General features: G+C 39.1%; 1 protein-coding gene across 1 annotated transcript in view; it reads left to right on the top strand.

The window, feature by feature from the left end:
• Positions 1-1,451: 1,451 nt before the first annotated feature.
• LOC135711705 (sialin-like) overlaps positions 1,452-26,990 on the top strand; it is a 55,977-nt gene continuing 30,438 nt past the window's right edge. The window contains exon 1 of the mRNA XM_065234659.1: positions 1,452-2,012. Within this exon, the coding sequence (XP_065090731.1) occupies positions 1,973-2,012 (40 nt within the window). The 5' untranslated portion in view covers positions 1,452-1,972. The remainder of the gene's footprint in view (positions 2,013-26,990) is intronic.

Genomic DNA, 26,990 nt, shown 5'->3' with positions numbered 1-26,990 from the left:
AGTGGTATGAGGCCAATTCTGTCCATTTTGTTCCAAACGACATGAATCCGCCAAACTGTCCGGAGCTGCGCCCGGTGGAGCAGTACTGGGCAATAATGAAGCGGGAACTTCGGAAGAGCAAGAAGACAGTCAAAGACGAGAGGAACATGTTAAGAAAATGGAAAAAAAAACTGAGAAACTGGTACCGGATGACACTGTAAAGACTTTGATGGAGGGCATCAAGCGAAAATGCGTTCAATTTTACACTCAAGGCTCCATCGATTAACTTTTCTTTTGATTTTTGAAGTAAATATATGTATAAAACTACCCTAAAATTTTGGTTTGATTCTGAACATTATAAGAAAATTGGCATGACATTTTCGGTGTCGCAATAATTTCGTGTTCGCCTTTAGCTAATTCTAGAAGTTGTCAGTTGACCTAGATTGAAGGCCATTTGATTTTTTGACAGCAAATTATACTATAAATTATTTAAAATACCGGGTAATCCACTACTGTGCAGACTGTCTGACAGTATGTCTATGGAAACTGAATCATATGTGCCCTTAAGATCCAAAAAGACAAAAGCTAATTACTCCTTGTGTTACTTTACTCTTTCGGAAAACAAATTGCGTATTTGAAAGCAGGTTCTTTGATTCTGGTCAAGTCTTGATAAGAACATGTTTTCTAATAATTTCCTCAGGCATGATAACATAGAGATCGGACGGTAAGAATTGTGATCAGACGCTGGTTTCCCAGGCTGTTGAATATCTATTACTTTAAACTGTCTCAATGTTGGTGGAACTGTATTGAGTTCCATAAATTATTGAATACAATAATTTATATACAAATCCACGATACTCTGGAAAATTTGATTCAATATTAATTAAAGCAATTCCTTTGCACGTGTTCACTAACAATTGACACAGAAGCTACTGAATAGAGTGAGCGATGAGAAATTTTCACAAATTTACATATTCATTGCTCAATATGAATACCATTAATAACCCCGCAGACTCTCTTTCCAATGCATATTTTCCAGTCACATCGAAAAGTACTGCAAGCAGAAAAGAATAGTTAAGTAAATATATGAATGCTAATTTGGTGAATGGGATGAGTTTATCCCAAAGGTCGTCCAGGAATTCCCGAACGAGATCAATAAATATTGAAAACGATTACAAGAACTAGATTCCACCAGCTCCAGAAACTGCACTAAAGCCTCATGGGCAACTAAATACAATTTCGCAAAAGAAAACAAAATCCAACCAATTGACACATTGACCACCTCATCCGTAAGCCGTTGATTTCCGAGGCGACATTCGCACCTCCATCCGAAACCCCAACACCACTGCCCAAAAGGCTGCAAACAGTCAGTGTCACCGATTAGCACCACACTAAGTGAATCAAGTGACCACCAAGCCTGCTCGCATAGCGCAAAAATAACGAAACCCCCTAATGAATGTTTACATTTGCAGATTGATACCCATCGGCCGTGATCGGGACTTGCACCACCACCACCACCACCATCAATAGTCATCGCAGTTGGTGATACCGATCGCGTTGGCGGACGACACAAATTGCTACCACCATTGGAAGAGCGCGGAAGTTTGTCTCGTCGTCTGCACCTCCACATATTTGCTGTTCGTTGCAAATCAGCCCGAATGTGGTGAGAAGAGGCTCAATATGAATTTTAAATCCGCTGAACGCCAGCTTTGAACGACACACCGGTTCAGGATTGTGCTTGCTGGCGGGGAAGTGCGTGCAAGTGGGTGCTGCTGTGTGTTATCTTCGAGTTGTGTTTTCCGGATCGTGCAAGGATAGTAGTGAAAAGACCGCCCCGAAGGTTAAGGACGGTATCTAGAATATTGATAGCGCTCGGATTGTGCAAAGTAGTGTGAAGAGGCAACGAACTTCCGACAAGCGTGGCAGAATAGAGTTTGCGGAAGTGATATATTTTCAAAACGGTATATTATAGTTTTTAAAAAAGTGGATCAAGATGGTGCTAAATCCAGTGAAGCAGTTCATCAAAGCGGCTGGTGAGTAGGATTATGATTGAGACCAAATAAATATGTTCAAGGGAGCACTGAATAAACTATTTTAGCAGCAGAACTGCATCTACAGGGAAAAGTTAGTTGACTCACAACAAAGTATATATTAAAATAAATTAAATATTGTGTTACAAACGGTAACTTAACTAAATTTAAATTAGAACATCAAAACACATTCATCCCAAACAGTGCACAGTGGGATTTTTTTTTTTTACAAAAAGGTATTTAATTCAATATCTCAAAATGACGATCGTCCTTCATAATCTTATGTATCAAATTAAAAATAATTTAAAAAATAATCAAATTAAAAATAATTTTATAATAATTTAATCATAAATATTAGCCATTTAATGGTAACAAGGGGTCTTCGTGGACAAAACCCACTGAAATCCTAACCTCCCGTATTTTTACTAGAATTAAACCTCTTTCATTCAGCAAAAAGAGGTTATCTTCCTTTTAATTCCACTTAATTATTTTGGTATCCATGACAGATTCGTATTTCGACTACAATGTGCAGTCTTCATCATTGTCATTCCCACTATAGACTTATCAAGTCTTTAGTGGGAATGACACTGATTAAGACTGCACATTGTAGTCGAAATACGTATCTGCCATGGATACCAAAATTAATTAAGTGGAATTAAATGGAAGATAACTTTTTTTTGCTGTTTTATTTAAGCATTCCGCTAACAACCCCAATTTCATTACTTCACTCTTTCATTCCATTCCTCGAGGTTTTTTTTCGTTTAGAAATAATATGATTTATTCAATTTGTATCTAGAAACCCAACCAAATGTACTATTTTTATTGTTTTTACTGTAAATGGTAGTGCTGAACCTTAAGAATTTTAAGTCCTATTTTCAATTTGATACATACAATTATGACAATTATAGGACAATCTAAGCTTTGAAATGAAACTGGTTTTATTAAAATCGATTGACATTTCACTTAGTAATCGACTATAACTCAATTTTAGGCATTAAAAAATAGGTTATAATTCCTTATTTTGCCCTCAAACTACCCGAAAATGATTCGTGCCGTGCACCATGTCCTAAGTATTTGATTTCTAGTAAAAAAATCTAACTTTTGAAGCATAAATATCCCATTATATCCAGCGGAATTTTAAGAAATTGAATTAAATGCGTTTTTTTTTTTTTTAAATCCCATTGTGCAGTACTGTAAATTCTCCAAATCAATTCTATGCAGAGCTGGAAAAGGGCCCATCTGCTTTGATCGATTCTCTATATTCTCATGGCTATGCAAACAGTTTTCGTGCTATTTCCGACACATAGCATGATAAAGATAGTTTTTATCTATCCTCCAAATCGTCAAATACAACAGGGAATGTTGTTGCAGCTGAGTTATTAACGAAAGAGAAAGTCGATGAAGAGAATCGATCAAAGCAAGCACCTTTTCCAGCTCTGTATAGAATTGAACATTTTTGATGAATATCAGAAAAGCAGTTATCCGCTATAAAAGGGACCTCCTTCGAATGGGTGATATTAGTTTGCTTAGTCATTTGACGAAGGCATTGATCATTCTCATTTGAGAAACCCTTGATATCATTCAATTGAGTGAAACCTACACACAAACGGAGCTCTGGTCGGCATTCCGGCGAAAAAGCTAAGCCAACCCGACATGAACACAAAAGTGCTCCAACATCAACCCGACACTGGGTAGACATCGACCATACATTGATCTGACATCTGGTGGGCATGTCTGATCGGGACCTTTATGTTTTGCAGGGTTTCTTCCATACTCCACTGTCGTATATCAAATGATAGTGAGTAACTCTATGGACAGTGATGATGAGGTTCGATTGAGTAAGGGACTCTTCAAATTATGGGCATGACTCCTCATACCGTTACTATAAACAAAACCAAATCTCTATAAAAACTGAGTAAAACAGTCCGTTGGACCATCCTGCATCTCTGGGAAAAAAAATTAAAAAAATCGTCGCACAAATTTTTGAGTTAGGCCCTTTTAAAGTTCTAAGGACATAGATGTCAAGAAACGTAATGAAAACCTTTTACAAATGAGCAGTTGCACGCCAAATGGGGAATCGGAAAAACTCGACCTTCTCATAGAACTTTCCACAGTTGTTTGTTATGGGCATTCACATTGTAAAAATTCAGCCATTTTAGATCTAGTTTTTGATACTGATACACTAGTTTTTCAATAAGGCGTCTATATCATTTTTCAATAAATTGTAGCTCAAAAACATCACATCTGATCAAAATGACGTCTGGGACAAAGTTGTAGAGAAAAATAAAGTTTTTCTAGAAAAAAATATAGACGGATTTTCTTTTTACTAATTTTGAGATAAAATTTAAAAAAGCGTTGAAATCTCCAATATCTTAAAAACTATATCTTCAACTTTTAAATTCTTAAAATATGCAAACTTTTGGAATATTAAAAACCATATATTGGAAAATTGGCAAAAATCGTAGAACAAGAACTTTTTGTCCAATTTTTTAACTTTTTTCCAGTACGCTTTTTACATAATTTCTACAAAGGAAACCTTTTTAGTAACATTCCTCATCGTTTGCTGTGCAAGTAAGTAAGAAGTTTAAAATATGACCAAAACTTGTTGTTCTTCGATTTTTGTTAGTTTAAATGGCCATGGTTTTAAACATTCCAAAAGTTTGCATTTTTCAAGAACTTTTTTTTTAATATGAATATTGAGCTGCAATCTAATGTAAATTTAAGATATTTGAGATTTTAACACTGTTTAATATTTTTTACTCTAAATTTATAATGAAAAAAAATCCAACTTATTTTTCCCAGAAAGACTTAACTTTTCTCAAACAATATGTCTCAGACTTCAATTCGATTAGAATTGACAGTTTCGTGCTATTATTTATGGAAAAAATGTCAAAGACGCCATTTTGAAAAAAAATGGCAGAATTTTTGAAAAAAAATAATGATTTCCCATAGCAAACAATTCGACAGTGAGCATGCATAAGGGCGAATACGCGATGATCGATTCTCACTGTCGAATTAAACAAAGGTTCATGCAAATCGATGAAGGTCCAGTCTAATCGATTTATCAATTGACGTGGAACAACTCTATTGTGAGATGAAATATTTGAGAGATACCGCACGTTGAAAAAAAAATCTTAATTTAGATTGAAATAAGCAGACATTCATAATCTCAGAGTAGAAACTATGGTAAAGATTTTGGAAAATGGGATTTAATCAAGTGGTAAGTCACTCAGCTCAGATTCGGCACAGCTTGGGCACATCCATCGGCACACCTTCGGCACAATCTCGTAAGCATTGGATTGTTCATTAAACAAAATGGGGGCACAGCTGGACAGCTGACATTGAAGCTGTTCACAACATTACGTTACTGTGTATTTCAGAAACATACTCTAATTGAATATAAAGGGTGTAACGTTTAAAATCCGTACACACTCAAATTGCTCTAACTTTTGATCCGTTGGGCAGACGTTGGGTAGGCGTAGACATAGTTTAATGTGTATTGTTTACACTCTGTGAGTTGATTTCATCAGGTGCGCAAAAGTTTTCAAAATGGCGACGAAATAACAGTGCGTGCGTGAAGAAGTTTTGCACGAGTACTTTGAGAATAAGAATCTGTCGCATCGTGCCATCGGAAAAAGTTGGGAATCACGAATTCCATGGTGTCTGGTATCATAAAACGGTTTGAAGAACGTCTGACTGTTGATCGGAAGCGACGATTCGGAAGAAAAAGCCGTCAGGTCAACGAGAACGATCACAACCGGTTATTTGGGTCTTTAAACGGAAACCGAACGCCTCAGTTCAAAATGTGCCTAAAAAGTTGCATGTAAGCAAGACTTTCGTGAAGAATACCAAAACTCGAACTGGACTACGTACGTTTAAGGTTCAGAAGTCCCCAAACCGTGACGAGAAACAGAATGCGTAATGGATGACGAGGCATATGTGAAGGTGAACTTCAACCAGATTCCAGGAAACCTGTATGTGACTGCCCAGGATGAGTGTGATGTTCCCGAGAACCTCCGGACACAGAAGATGTTGAAGCTCGCCAAGAAGTTCTTAATTTGGCAAGCGATTTGTACTTGCGGAAAGCGGAGTAAACCATTCGTTACCGCAAGTACCATTAATGGACAGGTGTATTGGGAAGAGTGTCTCCAAAAGCGTTTTCTCCCTCTCCTGAAGGCTCACGCCGGTCCGACGATGTTCTGGCCGAATTTGGCATTATGCCACTACACGAAAGACGTGGTATAAGGCGAATGATGTCGATTTCGTGCAAATGATTTTGAAGTCGTGCAGAGCCTTATGACTGGAGATTAGGGTGCTTCATTCTGAAAAAAGTGATGAATTTCTGATGGGCCACCCTCCAGTTCGATTCATAGCCCCAAAATATGAACCTGTGCAAAAATTGGTAAAGATTGATGAAGGTTTAGAGGTCGCGCCAATGATTTGAAATTTGTATGGGAATTACTATGGAAGAATTTAAAAAATCGCTTATATCGCTATAACTTTGCTTCTACTTGTCCAAATGTCGAAAAAATTTAGTATGTTATTGCTATGGCAATAAACAAAAAGCCTACAGTTGCTACGCTCAGTTTTGCAGCGTATCAAGAATTATAAAAATGTGAAAAAATGGCAAAATAGGGTAAATTGACAGATGAATATGTACAAGGCAGCAACGCCAATTTCATCGCAACAACAACAGGCTTGTTGATCATTGTCATGACAACCACATATTTTTTTTTTTCAACGTTTGGACAACTACAACCAAAGTTAGAGCAATGTAAACGAAAATCAATAATTTCCCATACTAATTCACCAAAATCTCCATACAAAATCCAAATCATTGGCGCGACCTCTAAACCTTCATCAATCTTTACCATTTTTTGCACAGGTTCATATTTTGGGGCTATGAATCGAACTGGAGGGTGGCCTATCAAAAATTCATCACTTTTTTCAAAATGAAACACCCTACTGGAGATAAAGCCATGGTTCGCGCATTCGGATATAAAGACGAAATTGATTAAATGATATTGCCAATACTAACTTTCATTGTTTCTTTTTACTCCCTGAAAATTTGGAGATAATCGGATAAAAACTAAATTTTTTCAGAATGAATTTTTTGTGTGTGGATTTTAAACGGTACACCCTTTACTAGAGTAACTCAGACCAGCGATTTACTTCTCGGTTCACATTTTAATTCAAAATGTAGGCTTCCGAGAGCTGTCGATTGCTATCGATGCCGGTCACAAGTCTTTCAGCAACTACGCAAATGGAGTGTACTACGAACCAGAATGCAAGAATAATTTGGATGCATTGGATCATGCTGTGGTGGCGGTTGGATACGGAAAACTCAAGATTACTGGCTAATCTAGAAGTCCTGGTCCAACTACTGGGGCAACGATGGATGTGCTTTAATGGCAGTGAAGGGTAACAACTGTGACCTTACCACCGATGCGACGTATGTAAAATTGAAGTTATATTTCTGTTTAAATTAGAAATAAGTAAAAGAGTAGTTTTATTTTCGGATATGTGTCATCTTATACGAGATGGAATTAATGGTTGTCGATTTTTGTAACATAAAATTTAAAATTGTAAGTTAATTAGGTTGAGTGGAAGCAATATAAATTTCGAGTGATTGTGCCGTGAAATCGTTGCCTCATCAAAAATTTTACGGCCCAATCACATGGAATTTTTATTGCTTCCACTCAACCTAATTAATTTACAATTTTTAATCCGAATTTCACTGGTTCAGGTACTACGATCGAATTCTCCCGGAACTCCAATTCGATGGCAAAACTGAACGTTTTATCTTGGGATCCTCCTTCTTGGCATAATCCATTAAGACGTCGAAATCCTCCGAAAGCTTCTTGTCCGGAATCATCACCTTCAGCATTTCCTCTTCCAGATTGAGCAAAAAGGTATAGATTGAAACGCGCACCCAGAGCACAGATGATCGATGCACTGAACTTCAAACTGTAATTACCACCCGACTGGATAATCACCGGATAGCACATGTCCAACTAGTTGGCATCCACACCGGAGACGTACCTTTTGTCCGTCAGAGCCTGCTCGACACCCTCCGACAGTTTGGCATGTTTTACTTTCTTATCAGCATCGATAATCTCCATGATGTGATCCTGGAGGTACTTGTTGAATACGCCTACCGTCACCAGGCAGACCCTCTTGACGGTGATAACCTCGGAGTCCTCCTGGAAGCACATGATGTACACGGTTGGGACACTGATGTCCATCGTGTCGAAGTTCTTGTCTTTGCCGAAGACTCGCCACGATTCACAGAATTCACTCGGGAAGTTGCCCTTGGAGAAGACGCCCAACGTTTTGCCATCCTTGGATCCTTTGATTGCCTCCGGCAGCTTTTCAAAATTGATCTTGTCTCTGTCGTTCTTATCCCGAAGCAACAGTTCCACCGACGGAATGCCCTCCTCACCGTCCTTCTCGATCTGCATCAAGAAGTCGATCTTCTTCTTGCTGGTCAGTAAAAGGATGGACTTCTCGTACAGCACCGTAATTGTATCGGTCAGCTCGTATCTTAGCAGCCAGGTCTCTAGCGAGGTGGATTTGCTATAGATGGTTTCCTCGTCTTCGCCGACCGCCGTCAGAATGCACTCTGGTTCCTTCTAGGTGGCGTAGAGGCGTTTTATTCGTCGGTAGAAAGAATTCTTATCGAGCACGATATTCGACATTTTCGGGGCCTTTCAATTATCGCATCAAACGGTTTTCGATGCGGGCACACTTCCGGTTGCTCTTCGACTTTTTTCTTTGTTGAGTCCTGTTGTACGGCTGAGACCACTCACAGTGCATCTTCTTCTTCTTCTTCTTCTTCTTCTTTTCTTAATTTAACGTCGGTCTCTGTTCCGCAATCTAGCTGGGGTGGGACGTGCTGTCAAATCAGCCTACTGATCATTCTTATATGAAATTGGTTCAAATCGTAAACAAACCCTGTAGGTTTCTTATGGCTTGTTTACGTTTAGAACCAGTTATGCGAGGTAGGCGACGATTGTTCGTATTTGACTGCCACCTACACCCCCCCCCCTTGCAATCTAGTGCCAATCACGGACGGACATCGATAGCCATCCATTGACGGCTATCGAATGTGCAGGAAGGCAGCTTCCTTACCTGCGTAGGATATCGCACCCATTCAAACACACATGGGCCGGGACCAACGGCGTTACTTCCCTTTCGAAGGAAGACATGACCAGAGATTTTTATGCCTCAGAAAAATCCCACCGACCTCGGCTGAGATTGAACCCCGACCCATTGGGGTGAGAAAGCAGTCACGCTTACCACTACATCACCGGCGCTGCTCACGGTCCATTTCTCCAGCATTTTTCCTGGGTTGTCGTTGGACCGATGTTATCCCAGCGATTGCAAACCAAAACATTCAAGCTGTCAGAAATACCGAGTTGCCAAATAAACCACCATATTCGAATTTTACAAAAAAAAATCGTAGCTTGCTCTATGACCGGCACTGCCGGCATAATCGGTACACTGAGAAAAATGTTGACCTAAGATTGATGTGTGGAGTGATCCACCCCTTGGATTGAATGATACTAATTTTCAATAAAATTTTTTTTAATAAGCATAGAATTATTTGCCGTATCCAGGACTGAATAAAATTTTACCAGATTTTGGGACTTAATAAGTTTATTGAGTTTGTTTGTAAGTTGTAAGTAAGTAAGTAAGTTTGCTGTTCACAGTAAGATATAATTAATTAGCTAAACTAGCTAGCCGTATATGGGACCAAACAGAAAAATACACTTTTCCCATACCGTCTCTTACTCAAAATTAATTATATCTTAACTGAAAATTGAAAATATGATTGAAAAACTGTGAACAGCACAGCTTAAGGTTCAATTTACTTTGAGGCTTTTTGGAAAATTTCAAAAGCAGTTTTTTCCGACGCATTATTTCAGATTGCAAAAAACTCGTACTATTCGATTCCTTTTGATATTTTACACAAAATGACGCGAGCTTTTTGCAATCTAAAATAATGCGTCGGAAAAAACTGCTTTTGGATTTAAACAAAAAATGCATCAAAGTAAATTGAACCTTAAGGGAATTAATTGGGCTTTTTTTAAATACTTTAAAGATTGAACACTCACGAATAACATCTCAAAAGAGTGAAAATTGCTCAAATTATGCGACAAGTGAATTTTAACCTACGAGTATCTCGAAAATAACAACTTTGGGCAATTTAAGCATAATGAACTTTTATGTTGTAAATTTAATGTGTTTTAATATTAACGCTTAAAGATATTCGATAACTGTAGGTGGTATTTTAGAAAATACTTATTTGTTTCAATAATTCATAACTTTAGTGCTTATGATTTGCCCAGCAAATGCACAGTGTCAGTAGGTATTACTTTATCTAAACTACAAAATAAATATTAAAAAAATTATTTTTTAAAAAAATTTACAATTTGAGTAATTTAATTTTTTTTTAATAATTTTTTACAGTGTATATTTTTTCTTGAAAGGCACAATACTTGTCCGCAACTTCTTCGAAGACACCATCTCAATCAAACAAATCGTTCGCAAGACATATGTTTTTCTATTGATGCGTATCATTTTTGCATAAGCCCTTTTCAAGTGTTAGTCGTGTACAAAACTAGGGAACCAAATGTGTAAAATGGCATGTTGGACAAAAACAAACAACTGTGCAAAGTTTCAACATAATCGTAGAATGTTGATCAAAAATTTTTAAAAAAATTCGTCATTTGAAATGGAACTGCTGTATTGGTCCCCTCCCCCTTCTGTTGAGTGAGGGTTAGGGCACGTTCTGCCAGGTTGATCGAGGCAGATTTCATGTGTGAGTAAGTGATGAATATTGTTATGTGCAGTTCACTTTAAAACGTGCGTTTCATATTTCATCACATGTAGTTCCAAAGAGCCTGAATGAAATGTGGCGCTTGCAAAGATCCCTAAATACGATATGACGGAAAATTGATACTAATTGTATAAAACACTAGTTTTTTTTTATCTTTATTATAGAGATTTTTAGCCGGAGGCTAGTTCATCTCTTATAAAACACAAGTAAATTCTCCCACATATTGAAAAAAGTGTTGATTGTTAGAGAACAAATGTAATGTTGCATTGAAATACTTGTGTTAAATTTAAATGTTCCCTCATTTCACTCATTCTGAACGGCCATCCCGTTGTGTTTATATCACATAATTGCTATATCTTTTCCGGTACCATGGAGTCAACAAAGTAAAAGTGAAAGAAGAGTTGCAAAATGGAGCACATGCGATACGAAAATGGAGTGATGCTCGTTAAGAAAATACCCGGAGACAAATAGCATGGGAGACTTTCGGGAGGATAGTAGCGACTAGCAGTGATGCAGAGAAGGGCAACGAGTTCACAAATAGATACGAAAATTGGTCAGTGGGGTGAAGAAACAGCGAATGTTGGTGGGATCGTTTTAAATCTTTAATTTTTATTATTTACTCATATATACAAAATAATGCTGGGATTAGGAGGGACCATCAGGGCACCCGATTGAAGCGATTTGGATGGGGAGAGTAAAATTGTCAACTCCCTGTTGTTAACAGCTCGTGGAAAAAGGGCGGGATCTTCTCCACACTCATTGGGGTATCATTCTGTCGGACGGCTCGTTTTTTGACCAATTGTATGATCATGTGGCTGAAAGGAGATTCTCTACCATCCCGTGGAGGCGTATAGGTGAATTTACCTATCGATCCACCAAACCCGTTTTTGACCCTTCATACAGTGACATGTTGAGGACAATCAGAGGTTAAGGCTTGTACTCGAAAAAAATGCATCATTTTTATCCGTGTGTAACTTTTTTATCCGTGGGTAAAAAATGATGAAAATCTGGGTATAACTAGTTTGGAGTGAATTGTTTACATGTGCAAAATTTCATAACAATCGGTTCAGTGGTTATTGAGATGTCATCGAAACAAAAAGAAAATCGCCGGAGAATTTTGCGCGCCGTCATGGAAAATCCGACTGCGACCATGAGATGGATCGGAAGACAACTGGGAATCACCCATACAACTGTGTCTCGGGTGGTAAAACCGTTTGAGGAGTCTCAGACGACCGAACGGCGGGCTGGAAGTGGAAGAAAATCGAGGACAGCTGACCCTGTGAAGGCCCTGAAGGTGTTGGATTATTTCAAGCGTAATCCGAACCTTTCGATTCGCGACGCGGCTCTGAAGGCAAAGGGTTCCGCCTAGTTTGTTCAGTAAACCATGAAACGAGCTGGGCTTCGTGTATTCAAGGTCCGGAAGGCACCGAACCGGCGTGATCAACAAAACACGGCGGCCAAATCCCGCGCAAGGAAGCTGTATCGAGAGTGGTTAACGAAACCGATGTATGTGGTTATGGATGACCAAACCTACATCAAGGCAGACGCAAACTTGATACCGGGGCTGGAGTTCTACATTGCCAAATCACGGTTTGATGTTCCGGAAGACATAAGGAAGAAGAAAGTGGACAAATTCGCCAAAATAATACTTGCTCTGGCAGGCCATATGCCAATGCGGTAAACTGAGTAAACCGTACATCACAATGGGTACCATCAACAGCGAAATTTACCGCACCGAGTGCCTCCAGAAGCGTCTGTTCCCCTTCCTGCGGTCCCATGGAGGCGAGACAATATTTTGGCCAGACCTGGCATCATGCCATTACGCGCGATCGACGTTGGATTGGTACAGAGACAATAACGTTGTTTTTGTACCAAAAACCGCCAACCCCCCAAATTCACCAAGATTCGTCCGGTGGAAAGATTTTGGGCCATAATGAAGGTCAAAGCTCGAAAATCGTCCAAGGTGTTTAAGAACGAGCTGGAGTTGAAGAAATAATGGATGAAAGTGACCAAAAAGGTCGGCTCCACCATTGCAGAAAATGTAATGAGGGGTCTTAAGGGAAAGGTGCGGGCTTTCAGCGATGGAAAGAAAATTGAATAATGTAATTATGGCGAAACATAATCCATATGTATTAGTTCATTACCTGAAAGTTTTTAAGAAAATCAGACATAAAATGAATTTTTGGCGAATACTTTTGTCTGGTGCATTTTTTTTTTTGAGTACAGGCCTTATTACCCAAGTAACAATTTAGCAGCCTTTTGGCTTTCACACTGATTAATTGTTGTTTTATAATGGTAATAAGCAATCTTTTTTGTTTAAATACAGCATTTGAAAGCTTAACACATTCTTGGTCAGTAGTTTAGCATTTTGCTGTTTTAAAAACCTATTAAGTCTGGCGATAAAGTCAAAACGGGTCTGGTTTTAAAAATGAATTTAATGCAACACTCTATCCCTGTATAAAACTGTTAAGTTAGTCAATCATAAACCTGCTCGGTATTTTTTTTATTGATGCCACGACAAAATACTCCATAAAGGTGTTTTATTATTATAAAAGCAATTATAAAACCGCTCGGCTTCAAACGGGAACAAAAAGCATATTTTGCTGCTTTTTGGTGTCAGTAAAGTGCATCACAAAACTTCCTACTGTTTACAAATTAAACTAAAAATATGGATCCGCCTAGAGACAGAGAAAAACAAATCAATTGGAGCTTTTAAACGAAGAATCACAAGAAAATGCCAAAAGATAGTCGAATAATAAATAATACTAGCGATAGTAGGAGGAATAATTCTAGCGATGCTGTCGACGGAAAGGAAAAGAAATCCAATTCCAGAACTTCCGGGGAGGCCCAGCAGCTCCGACTGAACCGGTCAACAATGACAGAACAGCCGACTGAGAAGAGTGAGTGAATGTGGTTCACAAAGCACTGAAAGCCGTCAAATAATACGCTGAAAATTGATGGAAATACCCATAATATTATCAATGGCGTTTGCGTCACGACCTGAATAAACACAGACAAACCTTCTCCAGAAATCGTGTTTCGATGATGATTCGAATATTGCATCAGTGCCTTCCGAACCATAGCAGCGGTTTCATTCGGCGAAAGGGTTCCTGTTCCAAAAAATCCAAGCAAGCGCACATTAATTTCCTAGGATCATCCGGGAGAAGGGAAACTTATTGGAAACAATTGAGCTTCCACCTGTTCCAAGTTATGCAGATACACTTTCTGGTTAACTGCTTCCAATGGATGATAATCGCCCTTATCGAGAATGCCACGCAACTTGTTGATCCAACGCTGGAGTATAAGCTCGGTGCAATGATCGCGTAACTAATGTCGTTTTCGTTTTTGCGGTGTAGCTACACCGGTGCTACACTGCCGTACACCGAAAAATTTCAGGGTGTAGCTATCGGTTGCACCTTTGTTTACAAACAAATGATGATGAGCTGTCAATGACTCGCGCTTATTGCTGCTTACACTACACCGGTGTAGTGTAGTAAAAACGAAAACGACATAAACTATCGAAATATAAACAAATTTTGACGTTTATCTTTTTTCCAGGCATCATTAATGCCGTCATAAAACTAAACGGAATAGGATAAAGCAAAATGGTCTTAGATAAATACAATTCAGTCTACAAATTATCTTCATTAAAGCCAAATTAAAACGTTTTGTATTTGTTAGGGATTTCATGAAAGCAAAATAGCTTTTCCACAATTAGCCTATGGAAAATCAATTTTTATGCCACCGCCATATTGCTATTATTACATTTGTTTTTTTTTTTAAATTTCTTCGTTTTTCGAGATGTTTTTATTTTGAAAATAACTTTTATCTTATAAATTCATCAATAAGCAGTAATAGAGATTCCAAAAAAATCATTAAATTATCTCGACTGGACGCAATGATCAATATAAAACATAAATATACGTTGTTTCCTAAATTAAAAATAATAAGTAAAATCAACGATTTCCAAAAGCGGACTTATTTTTTCGATCTTTCGAAGCACATTTCACATTAAATTTAATCTGTCACCTAGAAATAGACCACAAAATGAGAACTGCTTTGATAATTTTGGTAATTCTTTCACATTAGATGAGGAAATTTATGATTATTTTTGAAAGATTCATTGGTAAGATCCGATGGTATTTTGGTATCTCTTTTTATCTTGATTTATGCTTTATTTTCAGTGCGGTTAGCAAGCGTCAAAGTCAACAGTTGCTGCCAAATGGCTTTTATTGTAGTTATAATAGGGATTTCAAATGGTTTTCAATGCTTTCGCCGTATAACCTTTTTGCAGCAAATCAATCTTGAAGTGCCTCGAAAATATGCCCTTCAAAACCTTCTTCAGGGTGGGCCAAATAGACAAATTCTAGTCTTAATGAGGTTTTGGTGGATGTAATAAAGGCAAAGCTGTATTGACCAGGATTTTATGAATGTTGTTTTATAGTAGCCTTGTAGTATTTCATAAAACGTAAAATGTTACTTGGGTAAGCTTGATCAAATCAAATAGTGAAGAGTGCCCACTGCTATCGGACTTAGTTTCCGTGCTACAATGAGTGGTAGACAATTATCATACATCATACATACAATAATTCAATCTACTGTTGGTAAAAATTAAGTAGCACTTTTCCATATATCAAGTTCAAGAGCAGCACCAGGGTTTTTGTTTATTATCGCACAGGTTTCAGCTCAATTGATCTTAAGAGAACAAAGTTACAGCATTTCAAAGTTGTCAATTGTGTACGAAACTCGGCCTGCGCTTCTATTATATCGAACAGTACTGTATGTGTAAAATATAGCTAGAAAATTGTTTGTAAACATGTTAGACACATCACTGATGAATAGTTAAGGGTCATTCGCTTGATACCATAAATTCTGTGTAATCAACAACCAGCAACTCCTGTACTTTCCCATTCATAGGCATGCAATCGTTGCCAAACTTCATCTCCCTTCGTTCCCAGCAACTGCACAAGTCTAAGCAAAACATTGAAATTGCTACTGTCATCCCACGAGTAAAATAATATACAACTAGACATCATCATTATTATCATCATTATTATCATCATCATCATCATCATCATCGTCAACTCGCTACGATTCGCATTTCTCCGGCGCAGCCCACCTGTTCGACTGAGAAAAAAAACTATCCACTAATGCGCCTAAAGCGCTATCGCCCCCGATCGCCTACCGGTGCCGCCAGTGAACAATAACAAACAACACTCAACGACGACCCGAAGCTCATATTCCCTCAATTAGCAGCGTATCAAAATTATATGGAACATATACACAAAAACCACGTGCTGCCCGTGTCGCGGGGGAAGGCATTATCGTGTGATTGATTCAATGGTTGGGAAAAGGCGACCGGTGCGGAATTATTTACGCCACTTGAGCACGGTGAATGCAAATTTATGGTTGTTTGTGGTGACGGTTTGGCTATAGATTTCGATGAACTTGGATTCGGGGCTCGTGCTTTCCACAACCTTATGTAACGGTTGTTGTAGTAAGAGGCGATGTTTTAGTATGAAGAAACGACGACGACGACGTGTGCACCGTGTATATGTAAATTGTTTTATGAATTAGATTGCACCGATTTCGTGATTTAGATCGATGCGATAAAGAGGATAACAATTGTGTGGATGGATCAGAGGGTATCAATTTAAGATTGACTGCGAACTTAGGTCGAAGTGCTACTACATTGTTTGTGGTCGTGCGTCGAAGTTGTTGATGTGAATCTAGAGGCATAGCGGCACTATGATCGAATTAAGAATGATGGGAAAATTGTACCGATAAGGGAGACCTTCTAGAACAAGTTCTAGCATTAGAATTACAAAACATACTCGAAAGTTCGTTTTGTGATATTTATCAGTAAAGCTTGAAAAATTCAAAGTCGTAAACAAAATTAGAAAGACAAAAGAGTGGTAGAGAGTCCATGCATTACTGTTCGACCGCTAATCTATACTAGATAAAAAATATATTTTTTAAATCGCTTTGGGAATTGCTACAAGTTCTAAATATTGAATTTAAAATAAAACACCTTGATTTTTTTTTATTAATTGCTTTATTTGTACAGGCTCAATTGAATAAACTTTACAGAGCCGATATAAACTAAACACAAGGTTAATCAAACTTACAATCTAAGGTTAATATTCTTAAAGTAAACATATATGAGCATCATAAACTCCAGATCGCGTCTAGCCAAAATATCCCGAACTGGAACATTAAGTTGTCTACTTTGGGCTCGAAGGGAATCGTACAGCTCAGATCTGACTCCACGATGCTCAGCACAAGACCAAATAATATGATCGGCGTCCTGGTAATCTTGTCCACATTCACAGAGATTGCTGTCCTTCAGCCCAACACGGAACAAGTGAGCGTTTAACGAATAGTGATTGGACATGAGGCGAGACATCATACGAATGAAGTCTCGACCCACATCCAACCCCTTGAACCAAGGACTCTTCGACACCTTAGGGATGATCGAATATAGCCATCGTCCCAAACTCCCTTCACTCCACTTATTCTGCCAGCTGACGAGTGACTGTTGACGATAAATGAAGAAACATTCATCGTAGGCGATTTGTCGATCGTAAATATCGCCTTCCATAGCGCCCACCTTTGCAAGTGAGTCCGCCATCTCATTGCCCAGAATCGAGCAATGAGATGGGACCCATGCAAAGGTGATGACAAAAGATCTTAAAGATAAAGCTCTCGAATTTTCATTAGAAAATACGAGGAGTGCTTTACCGGCCTCATGGAGCGAATAGCCTCGACAGAACTGAGACTATCCGTAAAAATAAAATAATGATCTGGTGCAAGTGAGGCGATCGTTTCTAGCGTATAATATATTGCCGCCAGTTCAGCAACATATACGGAACAAGGAGCTTGAAGCATTCGAGAGGCGCTATGAAATTCGTTAAAAATACCAAAACCAGCGGATGACTCTATTAGTGATCCATCTGTGAAGAACGATCTTGCGGAATCAACTTGGCCAAACTTTGCAGCGTAAATTGACGGAACAATCATGGAACGATGATGTTCTGGGATTCCGTGAACCTCTTGCGTCAGCCACTTCCCAACAGCATTAGGGACAGATAAATCAAAACTGACTGAATTGCCGAAGTCGGAGAAGCATACACGATAAGGATTTTGGAAATTTAAACCTCAGAATTTTTATTTATTTTTAAATCCCGGATCATAATTTATTTTTCTGAGTTCTGTGTTCGAAAAAAATCTATGTTTTAATTAATTAGTTCTGCAGGATTTCTGAAACATTTTCTGACATTTTCTTAGTATCATTTACATCAGAGATGCGTAAAATATGTCGAAATGGCTAGACCTACTGTGCAGCATTTAAGGGGCAAGATGATTCTGAAACATCCAGTCTGTTTAAATCAAAGATTTAAACACGATGCTTCAGAGTCCAATAAATGGATGAAACGTGTAACCTTCCGTTGTAATGTTATTTTTAAATGATTGGTTGTTCTAAGCATGTAGCCTAAAAAGGTTAAGTGATACTGAACTGGTCGGGATATGAGCACTAACTCTTGTCGCAGCCCTATATGGCTTATGGTTATTGCGCCATTACTCACTTTCTGAAAAGATAAGAATGGAAGAAAAGGACGTACGAAATGGGAAAAGAATGAAGGAACGCTACCTCGATCTTTCCTTGTATGAAAGCTGATAGAAAGCTAATCAATCTAGGGGAAACGCTCCTATAGTTGCGGAACGTTAGAAGCTTAGAAGCGTTAGGTTCCTATAGTTGTGCATGGAGACTCAATACACAACTAACTATAGGAACCTAACGCTTCTAACGTACCGCAACTATAGGAGCGTTTATTCTTTATTTAAAAAGCCGACAAGCAATATAACATTATCCTTCTACCACTCCGATCGAGCTTTGTTGCAGAGAGAGTTTGTCGTTTTAGTCGTAACAATCGTTTTGTCTTTATCTTTGGTTGCTTTATGTGTTGATCCGGAGGGTTGACGCGGTCCTTCATGGAGGCCGTGTTCAGAGCCAGATCGGCGTAAGTCAGGAATGTTACATCTGAGCCTACTACTCACCAACGATCAATTGACGAGTTTTGAAAGTATCCGGAGGCCTGCCAAGGTTTTACCGGGACGGGGGCAGCCGCACTATCAACCCACTCGCCATTTCAAGAAGGTGTCATCCTTCTTTACTCAGGAAGCAGAATAGCACGACTTGTCATCCCTGTAGCGTGGTATCCAATCCGTAAATTATTCCATGCCGTGTCCAGTATGCCGTAATTAGGATTTTACTGGCGTCAATCCCAATGTGCCGGTTTGCATTCCTACTGGTTGACTGAGCTGCTGTGTGTGTGTGTGTTTACAATCTAACTACCACTGTCTGGCAGTGTCATTATGGATAAAATGTGCCTATAATCATTTCTTATGAATGCAATAAGGGTTGATGCATATATTATGTCACGCTCTAAGGGGGAGGGGGGTCTAAGATTTTGTGACAAGCAATGCATTAGGTATAGGAAAAACGTGACGATAGGGGGAAGGGGGGTAAGTTTTTCCTCGATATAGCGTGACATAATTAATACATGGGTCCTAAGCTTGAACACGGGAGTTAATAGGTGACAGGTCTACCGCAGCTCCAATAGTCCATTTCAAGAATTAAAGCAGTCCGAAGCTATTGACACACACGATAAACCCCGCTCTAATAAATTATCGATGCTAAGACTTTCAAAACTTACCATCAACCAGTAGTGCAATATTAGATTAACGCATATTTAGCAAGTCTTAAAATTATCGTCTCAATTAAGATGGATAAAATCTTTACAGGACGGAACGAAAAGAACGAAAAGGCAAATAAAGCTGAATGAAGGGATGAGATTTGATCATTTTCACTGAACCACTTTTCAATACAACTTCTGTACTTTCAATTAACACTTTTTAAAACCGATATTGTAGATTTTTCACAATTTTACAAGAACAAAAACGACGCAGCAAAACAAAAACACGTCATTTTTGCATCGCGGCCTACTTCGATCACTAGGACAACCTTCTTGCCTTTTTGACGTTTAATCGTCTTTCACATGGATGAATGCACGGTTTGTTTTCCCACTAATCTATTTCCCTCTTGCTCGTACTCGTTCGATTTAAATGGTGCAGTAGTGTGCGCCGGTTAAACGTCAAAAAGCTCTATGAACCAATCAAGCTGAACATTGCATTAGGCCCTAAGTAACATTGACAGATTCTCTTCGTCGACTTTCTCTTTGTATCGCCACGGCCATGTAAAGACATTCCCAGGTACTCTCAGCACACAGATCGATAAAGGTGTATTCAGATCTGAGCGATATTTCACGCGCGCAGAGAGATTTTACGAAAATACGAGAGGAAGAAAAGTACTAGTTGTCTCTCTCATTCCAACGCAAATTTTGCTCCACTCCGCTAATGTAGGCTCAGATCTGAATACACCTTAAAAGAAGCTTTTATCTAGCATCTAATACGACAAACACAACAAGAAACGGTTATGTGCTCAAGTTATTAACGAAAGAGAAAGTCGACAAAGAGAATCGATCAATGTTACTTAGGACCTAATGCAATGTTCAGCTTGCAATGGGCAAACCTGTGCTGGAACTTGGCCATTCTTTCTCGTTCCCAACTTCTGAAAATAGCACGATTGACATTTCCCAACAGATTACACCACGAAAGCGGCTCTTCAAAATTATGTCTAAGGCAAAGTTGTAACAGTACCGAAACAGGTGAATAAATAAACACCAAATGAACGATGGTTTACCTGTGAAGCAAAATCTGGAAAAACTGATGCATATCCAAAGTCTAGCGCAACATTTCACAACATTGCATCGAATCTTCATTGTAACTCTTGCACAGTTCGTCTCCAATGAGAATCATCGGGCTAGCATATCGATCGTCTTACTTCCTTTGCACCAAAGTTCTTTTCTAGAGTTATACTAGAGTTACTAGAGTTACTGAATTATTGCACAATTTTTCGAGCAAAAACGCGATGAAAAAATCAAATACAGAAAGAAAAATTCCGAAAATTTTACACTCCATTTTTCAGTACATCCGGAAATGGAATGATTTTGCTCGTTCGAAAGTGATTCCGAATATATCTGAAGTGATTCCAAACTTTTATGAATTGTTCAATACTTCTGATGTGATTCCGAACAATTCTCAAGTGATTTAGTACTTTCCAAAGTATGTCAGTTCTTGCGGCATGGATCTCAAAATTTTATGAACTGCTTCAGTACTACGTGTAGTAATTTCAAAATTTTCTAAAGTGATTCAGTAATTCTGAACTTTTCTGAAGTGATACAGTTATATCCAAATTTTTATGTAGTGCTTCAGTACTTTTCGTAGTGATCCAGTACATGCGGAAGTAATTACAATTTTCTCTGGAATTATACAGTATTTTCCACAGTGATTTCGAAATCTAAAAACTATTCTGGAATTGTGATTCCTAAATCGAATTGATCCCAAACTTTTTTCAAGTGATTCAGAACTTTCTGAAGTGGCTCCAAACATTTCCAAAGTGATTCCATACTATCCGAGATGGTTCAAAACAATTCTACAGTGATGCAGTGTTTTTCGAAGTGAACATATCTGAAGTGTCATTATCTCGTGTGATACGTTTTCTCTTGGGAACTTCCCGTTACTAGTTTCACACTCCAATATTTCCTCGAATCACCAACGCAAGGATACGAAAATATTGGCAAATATTGTAAAATTTATCATAAATTCAGACTCATGAGATGTTAAAAATACACTTTATTGAATTGATTACATTTCAAAATCATATGGAACCTCTATTCTTGAGCAACAGTGGATTGCTGGTGAACCACATAGGGAATCAAGAACGATACATACATCATCGGATGTTGCTGCTGCTGTTGCGGCAGTTGTTGTTGTCCTTCCAACGAGCGGCCCTGCACTTGATCGTCGTGCTTACCTTTCTCCGATGCAGCCTGTACCGGAAATCCATACGGCACGGCAAAGTACGGCACGTAGGACTTTGAAACCACCTTGTGCTGCTCGGGTGACAGGCGGAGGTCAAAATCCGGGACGACAATGGGCGCCTCGAATCCAACTTTTGGAACCGCTGCACTCGAGTCAGCCAACAGCTGATTGGTACTGGAAGCGACGAACCCGTTCTTATCGGCACGGTACACGACATTCTGCGATACACGGTTGCCATCCCCGTATTGGTATGATCCAAGCACGGTCCCATCAGCGGTTCGGGATTCGCCTTTCACTGTATGACCATCGTTGTATCCGTACTGGTAGTCTCCGAGCTTGCCCATTTGAAAGAAGTGCTTTCCAACCTCGGGAAGCTTGCTCTGATCGAAAGAAGAACGAATGTCGATAGGCGGAAAGACGTCGGGAGTTTCTGGCGTCGTGGTCGTTGCAAATGCAGCTTTGGGTGCCGTTACGGGAGGTCCAGCCAACAGATCACTGGCACTGTACACGACGAATCCGTTCTTATCGGCACGGTATTCGACATTTTGCGGAACACTGTTGGCATCCACGTATTGGTATGATCCACGAACGGTTCCATCGGCGGTGCGGGTTTCGTCTTTCACTGCATGACCATCGTTGTATCCGTACTGGTAGTCTCCGAGATTTCCCATTTGAAAGAAGTGCTTTCCTACCTCGAGAACCGTGCTCTGATCGACGGAGGAGCGAATGTCGACATTCTGAACGACGGGAGTTTTCAAAAGGGGCTTTCCAACCTCGGGAACCTCGCTCTGATCGATGCAGGGGATGGCGGGAGTTTCTGGCGTGGTGGCCGTTGCCGTGGAAGTAGTGGCCTCCGTTACAATGCCAACTTTGGGAGCCGGTTTAATCAGATCACCCAACTGATCACTGGTACTGGAAGCGACGAACCCATTCTTATCGGCACTGTATTCGACGTTCTGCGTTACGTGGTTAGCATCTACGTAGCGGTACGATCCACGAACAATTCCATCGGTGGACCGAGTTTCATCCTTCACTGCATGGCCATCGTTGTATCCGTACTGGTAGTCACCCTGTTTACCCTTTTGAAGGTAGTGCTTTCCTACTCCGAGACCTTTTTGAGGAGCCGACTCAGCAAAAGCTGCAAAAAGCAGAACTGAAATCAGGATACGGATCATTGGTGTGCTTCTCTTGATGGTTTCCCGTCGAAAGAAATGTTACTTCTGATGAGTCCCTTCAGTGGCTGTTAGGTTTTATAGAATTTATTTAGATTTAATCAGCAAATGCCTGTTGGGAATAGAATATTTTTCGTAACGGGACATGAATATCTGGATTATTTATTTTTTTTTTATTTTTCGGGGAAAACACATATCCTTTGAGGATTCATTCACATGCTAGAACAAGTTTTATTACATCGAGCGATGCTGTTTGATGGTTCTTTGTTTTAACAAGCTAGCCTCATGCGACAAACAAACAAAAACGATAATCATCCCCGGATAAGCGATCGTTCCTAACAGTGATGTCGCTAGCACGTACCTAGTCTGTTTAAACTAATTAAACGAACATTACCGGTAGGCATACAAGCACCATGAGACATTGCAGTGATGGTAACTGCCCGGACTTACATCTCTCGATGTCATAAATGCACGCAACTGCACGATCACATCCATCGATGTAATTACTCGACTGTGAGCCACAGCAAGGTTTGCCGATTACTGTACAATTCATCTCAAGTAATGCTGAGGCGCACGAAGTGGGAAATAATCTGCCAACGCTTAAAATCAACGTCATTTAACATCGGGGACGATGCCCCACATGTCGAAACGATATTTACTACCAGTCATAAACATTCACGAACGGCCAAAGGCGATTTTGACGATTAGCTATCCTTGTCCGGACGAGTATGTATGATTTGCAACATCTGGAAGGTAGTTTTGAATTTTACGACGTCTCAATCGCATAACTAGGCTTCGAACGAATAGCTACACGGCCAATGAGAACGACCCAAATCTGAGTTTAGTGTCGTACTACTCCTAGACTGAGTAAAATTTTCGTTTCCTCATTTTTCGGCAGATTTTTTAGGTTTTCCACAGGAAAACATGAAGCAAATTTACTCATCGCTGAGCTCCTGCACTCTGTGCGATTAAATGAGTAAACTGAACTTAAGTTTGGGTCGATCTCATTGGCCGTGTAAACCGATCGAACGTGATAGAACGTTACATCAAATGCAAGCTTTGAAGTCTGAAACCCACCAAACGATACAAAAATCGAGTGACTGCAAATTGTATCGCTAGACCATACAAAGTGATCGTAGCGAAACGATCAAAGCGAAAACCGCAATTATCAACTTCTGCGTCCCATTCTCCGCGGAGCAATTGTCATAAATTGAAACAAAATCGAACCCCACTGACTGCCCGGCGGTCGTGTGGTTTGGTGCACTTGTCACGCTCTGTTGCAATAATCGTCTGAAACTTCCCGTCGATCAGTACTTGAAAATTGTATCACAGTCATCATTATGGCTCGGAGCTAAAATGTATTATAGACACACACAAAAAAAGGTAAATTTAAAACAAAACATTCGCGGAAGACTCAACTTCTGGTAAACTATAAATAGACGGCCAAACCGGACGGACAGCAACAACAAGAACGGTTATGCTTGGGTAAGTGCAATGGGCACGGTAGCAACTTATCTAAACGATTCTTGCCTTTAAAAAAAATAGTTAAACGTGAGAATCGTCACGGCACGTACGAAGAAAGGCACATATCGTAGGGCACACGTGTAACAGTTTACAGAACAAGTGGTCAGATGGTATTTTCTGTCCCTGGGAGAATGTCAAGCTTTTGGATGGCGGGATGATTTAAAGGAAAGGATTCTGCATATTATCTGAATCACACTCTCGGCTACGGAAACATGATTGCAATCAAATTACTAGTTTCTGGCTAATTAAAGTCACACTTATTTTCCAGAAAATGATTATTTAATATAAAACACGCATATTGAGCATTTGGATTTATTGTAACGGGTCAATCGAAATTGCCTTAAGTATTTTCAGGAAACTCTCCACGAATGTGCCAGATAAAAGTTTTTCGATTTAACATTGCCTTGTAGCATTTTTCATCTGCATCGACCAACTTTGCTCAAGTGTACCCCATTTTTATTCCAGAATGTGACAAAGATTAACCTTTTGACAGAGAACGATAAACAGCCGGCAAATTACGCCGTAATCTTGAATCTCCGCCCCGCCGAAATTCGCACACACGAGTGGAGACTAACTCCTTTTCGTGACACTTAGGTTGGGAGTCAAAACACATGTTTTCTTTAGCAACCGGAATTGAAATTCGGAGAGTCACCATAGCAGTATCTCCCTTCGTGTGCAGTCCTACATCATTGTGCGTAATAATTGTAACAGTTGTTGAAATCTCATCTGCCTGATAAATCAAATTTATTCCATTTGGCCAAAATTCGTTAAAAATCTAATTGGAAAAAATATATAGTTTTTAAAACATATGTAACATCCAAATCCATAAATATTTGAATACCTGAATACCAATTTCTATGAAAGTCTGACAAACTGCGAATTGAGGAATGTCTCCTGACTTCCAGTTTAAATTTTCTTGGCATTTTCCGGCAAGGAAGCTTCATATGTCTATAATATGCAACAGTTTTAATTACTCAAAATATTCAGCTGTTTTAATCGATTTGAGAATTGATATGGAACAGCTCTAGTATGGTGCTGGACACTCCGAACTACTATCATTGAACTGGTTACCCAGAACTTGTCGAGATGTACCCAATGTAGTCCATAGCACCAGCATTGAACTTGTTTTGGTGGTGTCTCATGACGGTTTTGAACCCTAGTTAGAACCTGGTCCCTTAACTGGGGGTACCCGAAACATGTCCAGATGTGCCAATGTAGTCCATGGCACTAGACATGACCAGCATTGAACTTGTTTTGTGATGGGTGACGAATGGGATCGACCAAGTAGAAGGTGACCTGAGGACGCTTCGCATACTACGAGGCTGGCGACGTGTCCCCATGGATCGAGTAGAGTGGAGACGACTTCTTCGGACAGCAGAGGGCATCAAAGCCTTAGTCTGATTGATACGATAAAGTATGATGGACACTTTTCCAAGGACACCCGAAACATGTCCGGGTGAGGCTAGTGTTGTCCTGGGCACTCCAAGTTATTATCATTGGACTTGTTTTTGTCCTGTCATGTGATTTACATTGACGCATGACTTTTGAATCTAGTCATCAAATCATATTTTAAAAATTTCTGTATTTATACAAAAAATTGTTATATTTTTTTTTAAGTATTCCATTCGATTACCTATAGCTTGAAACGGATAATGTTATTGAAATCAAGTCGATAGGTTGTATCGTTAAAAACGTACCGTGTAAATCGCGACTCAGTGGTACTAACCGTGTCAAAAAAACCGCGTAAAAAAACGTGTAAAAAAGACTTGACTGTAATTTGAACTGCATTTGCAAATACATATCATTAGAGAGCAAGACATCAGGTGGCGTCAAATTTTGTTCACCAATTCTAACGTAATGTAATGTAAAGGGACCTTGGATCAAAAACACGATCTTCTGCTCAGTTATCAAAACGGTTACCACTAGGCCATCGAGCCCCTTTCATTACAAGGGACCATCCATAAATGACGTAGTATACAATGCATCTCAAAATTGATCGTACACCCTAGAGGACAATTTTTTGAAACATGGTGAATAGGTATATTTTTTTTAAATCGTGGTTGGTGGTTGAACAGATGTTTATTGATTTATTGCTATAGTTTTGGTCTTTATTGGAAGAGCCTGTATGAAGTTAGATTTATTTTAGTGAAATGCTCGATTTTCAACCTTTTACCTAGTAGACGAATTTTGGTAAAATTAGTGGCATATGAATGATCCTTACTACGACTAAAAATGAGTTAAATTTCAAAATGTTATGATCATTTCATTTCAAGAAAATAAGGATTTTCAAGAAAAAGCGTTTTCCATAAATTGCTCTATTTTTATTTTGTGAAATCAACCAAATATACCTTATACCGAGACAATAATTGATAAATGTATGCTGAGTCAGCTGCCAAAAAATTAGAGACGTATCTATTTAGCTTGTGCTTTTAGAGCCGTTTTCCTAAAACTTAAATACATCTGTACGATCAATTTTGAGATACACTGTATGATGACCAA

This window comes from Ochlerotatus camptorhynchus, unplaced genomic scaffold (genome assembly GCF_037179485.1).
Source record: "Ochlerotatus camptorhynchus isolate MF236.1 unplaced genomic scaffold, CSIRO-AGI_Acam_v1.1 ptg000434l, whole genome shotgun sequence".
Lineage (NCBI taxonomy): Eukaryota > Metazoa > Arthropoda > Insecta > Diptera > Culicidae > Ochlerotatus > Ochlerotatus camptorhynchus.
This window is presented reverse-complemented; position numbering and strand designations above follow the sequence as displayed.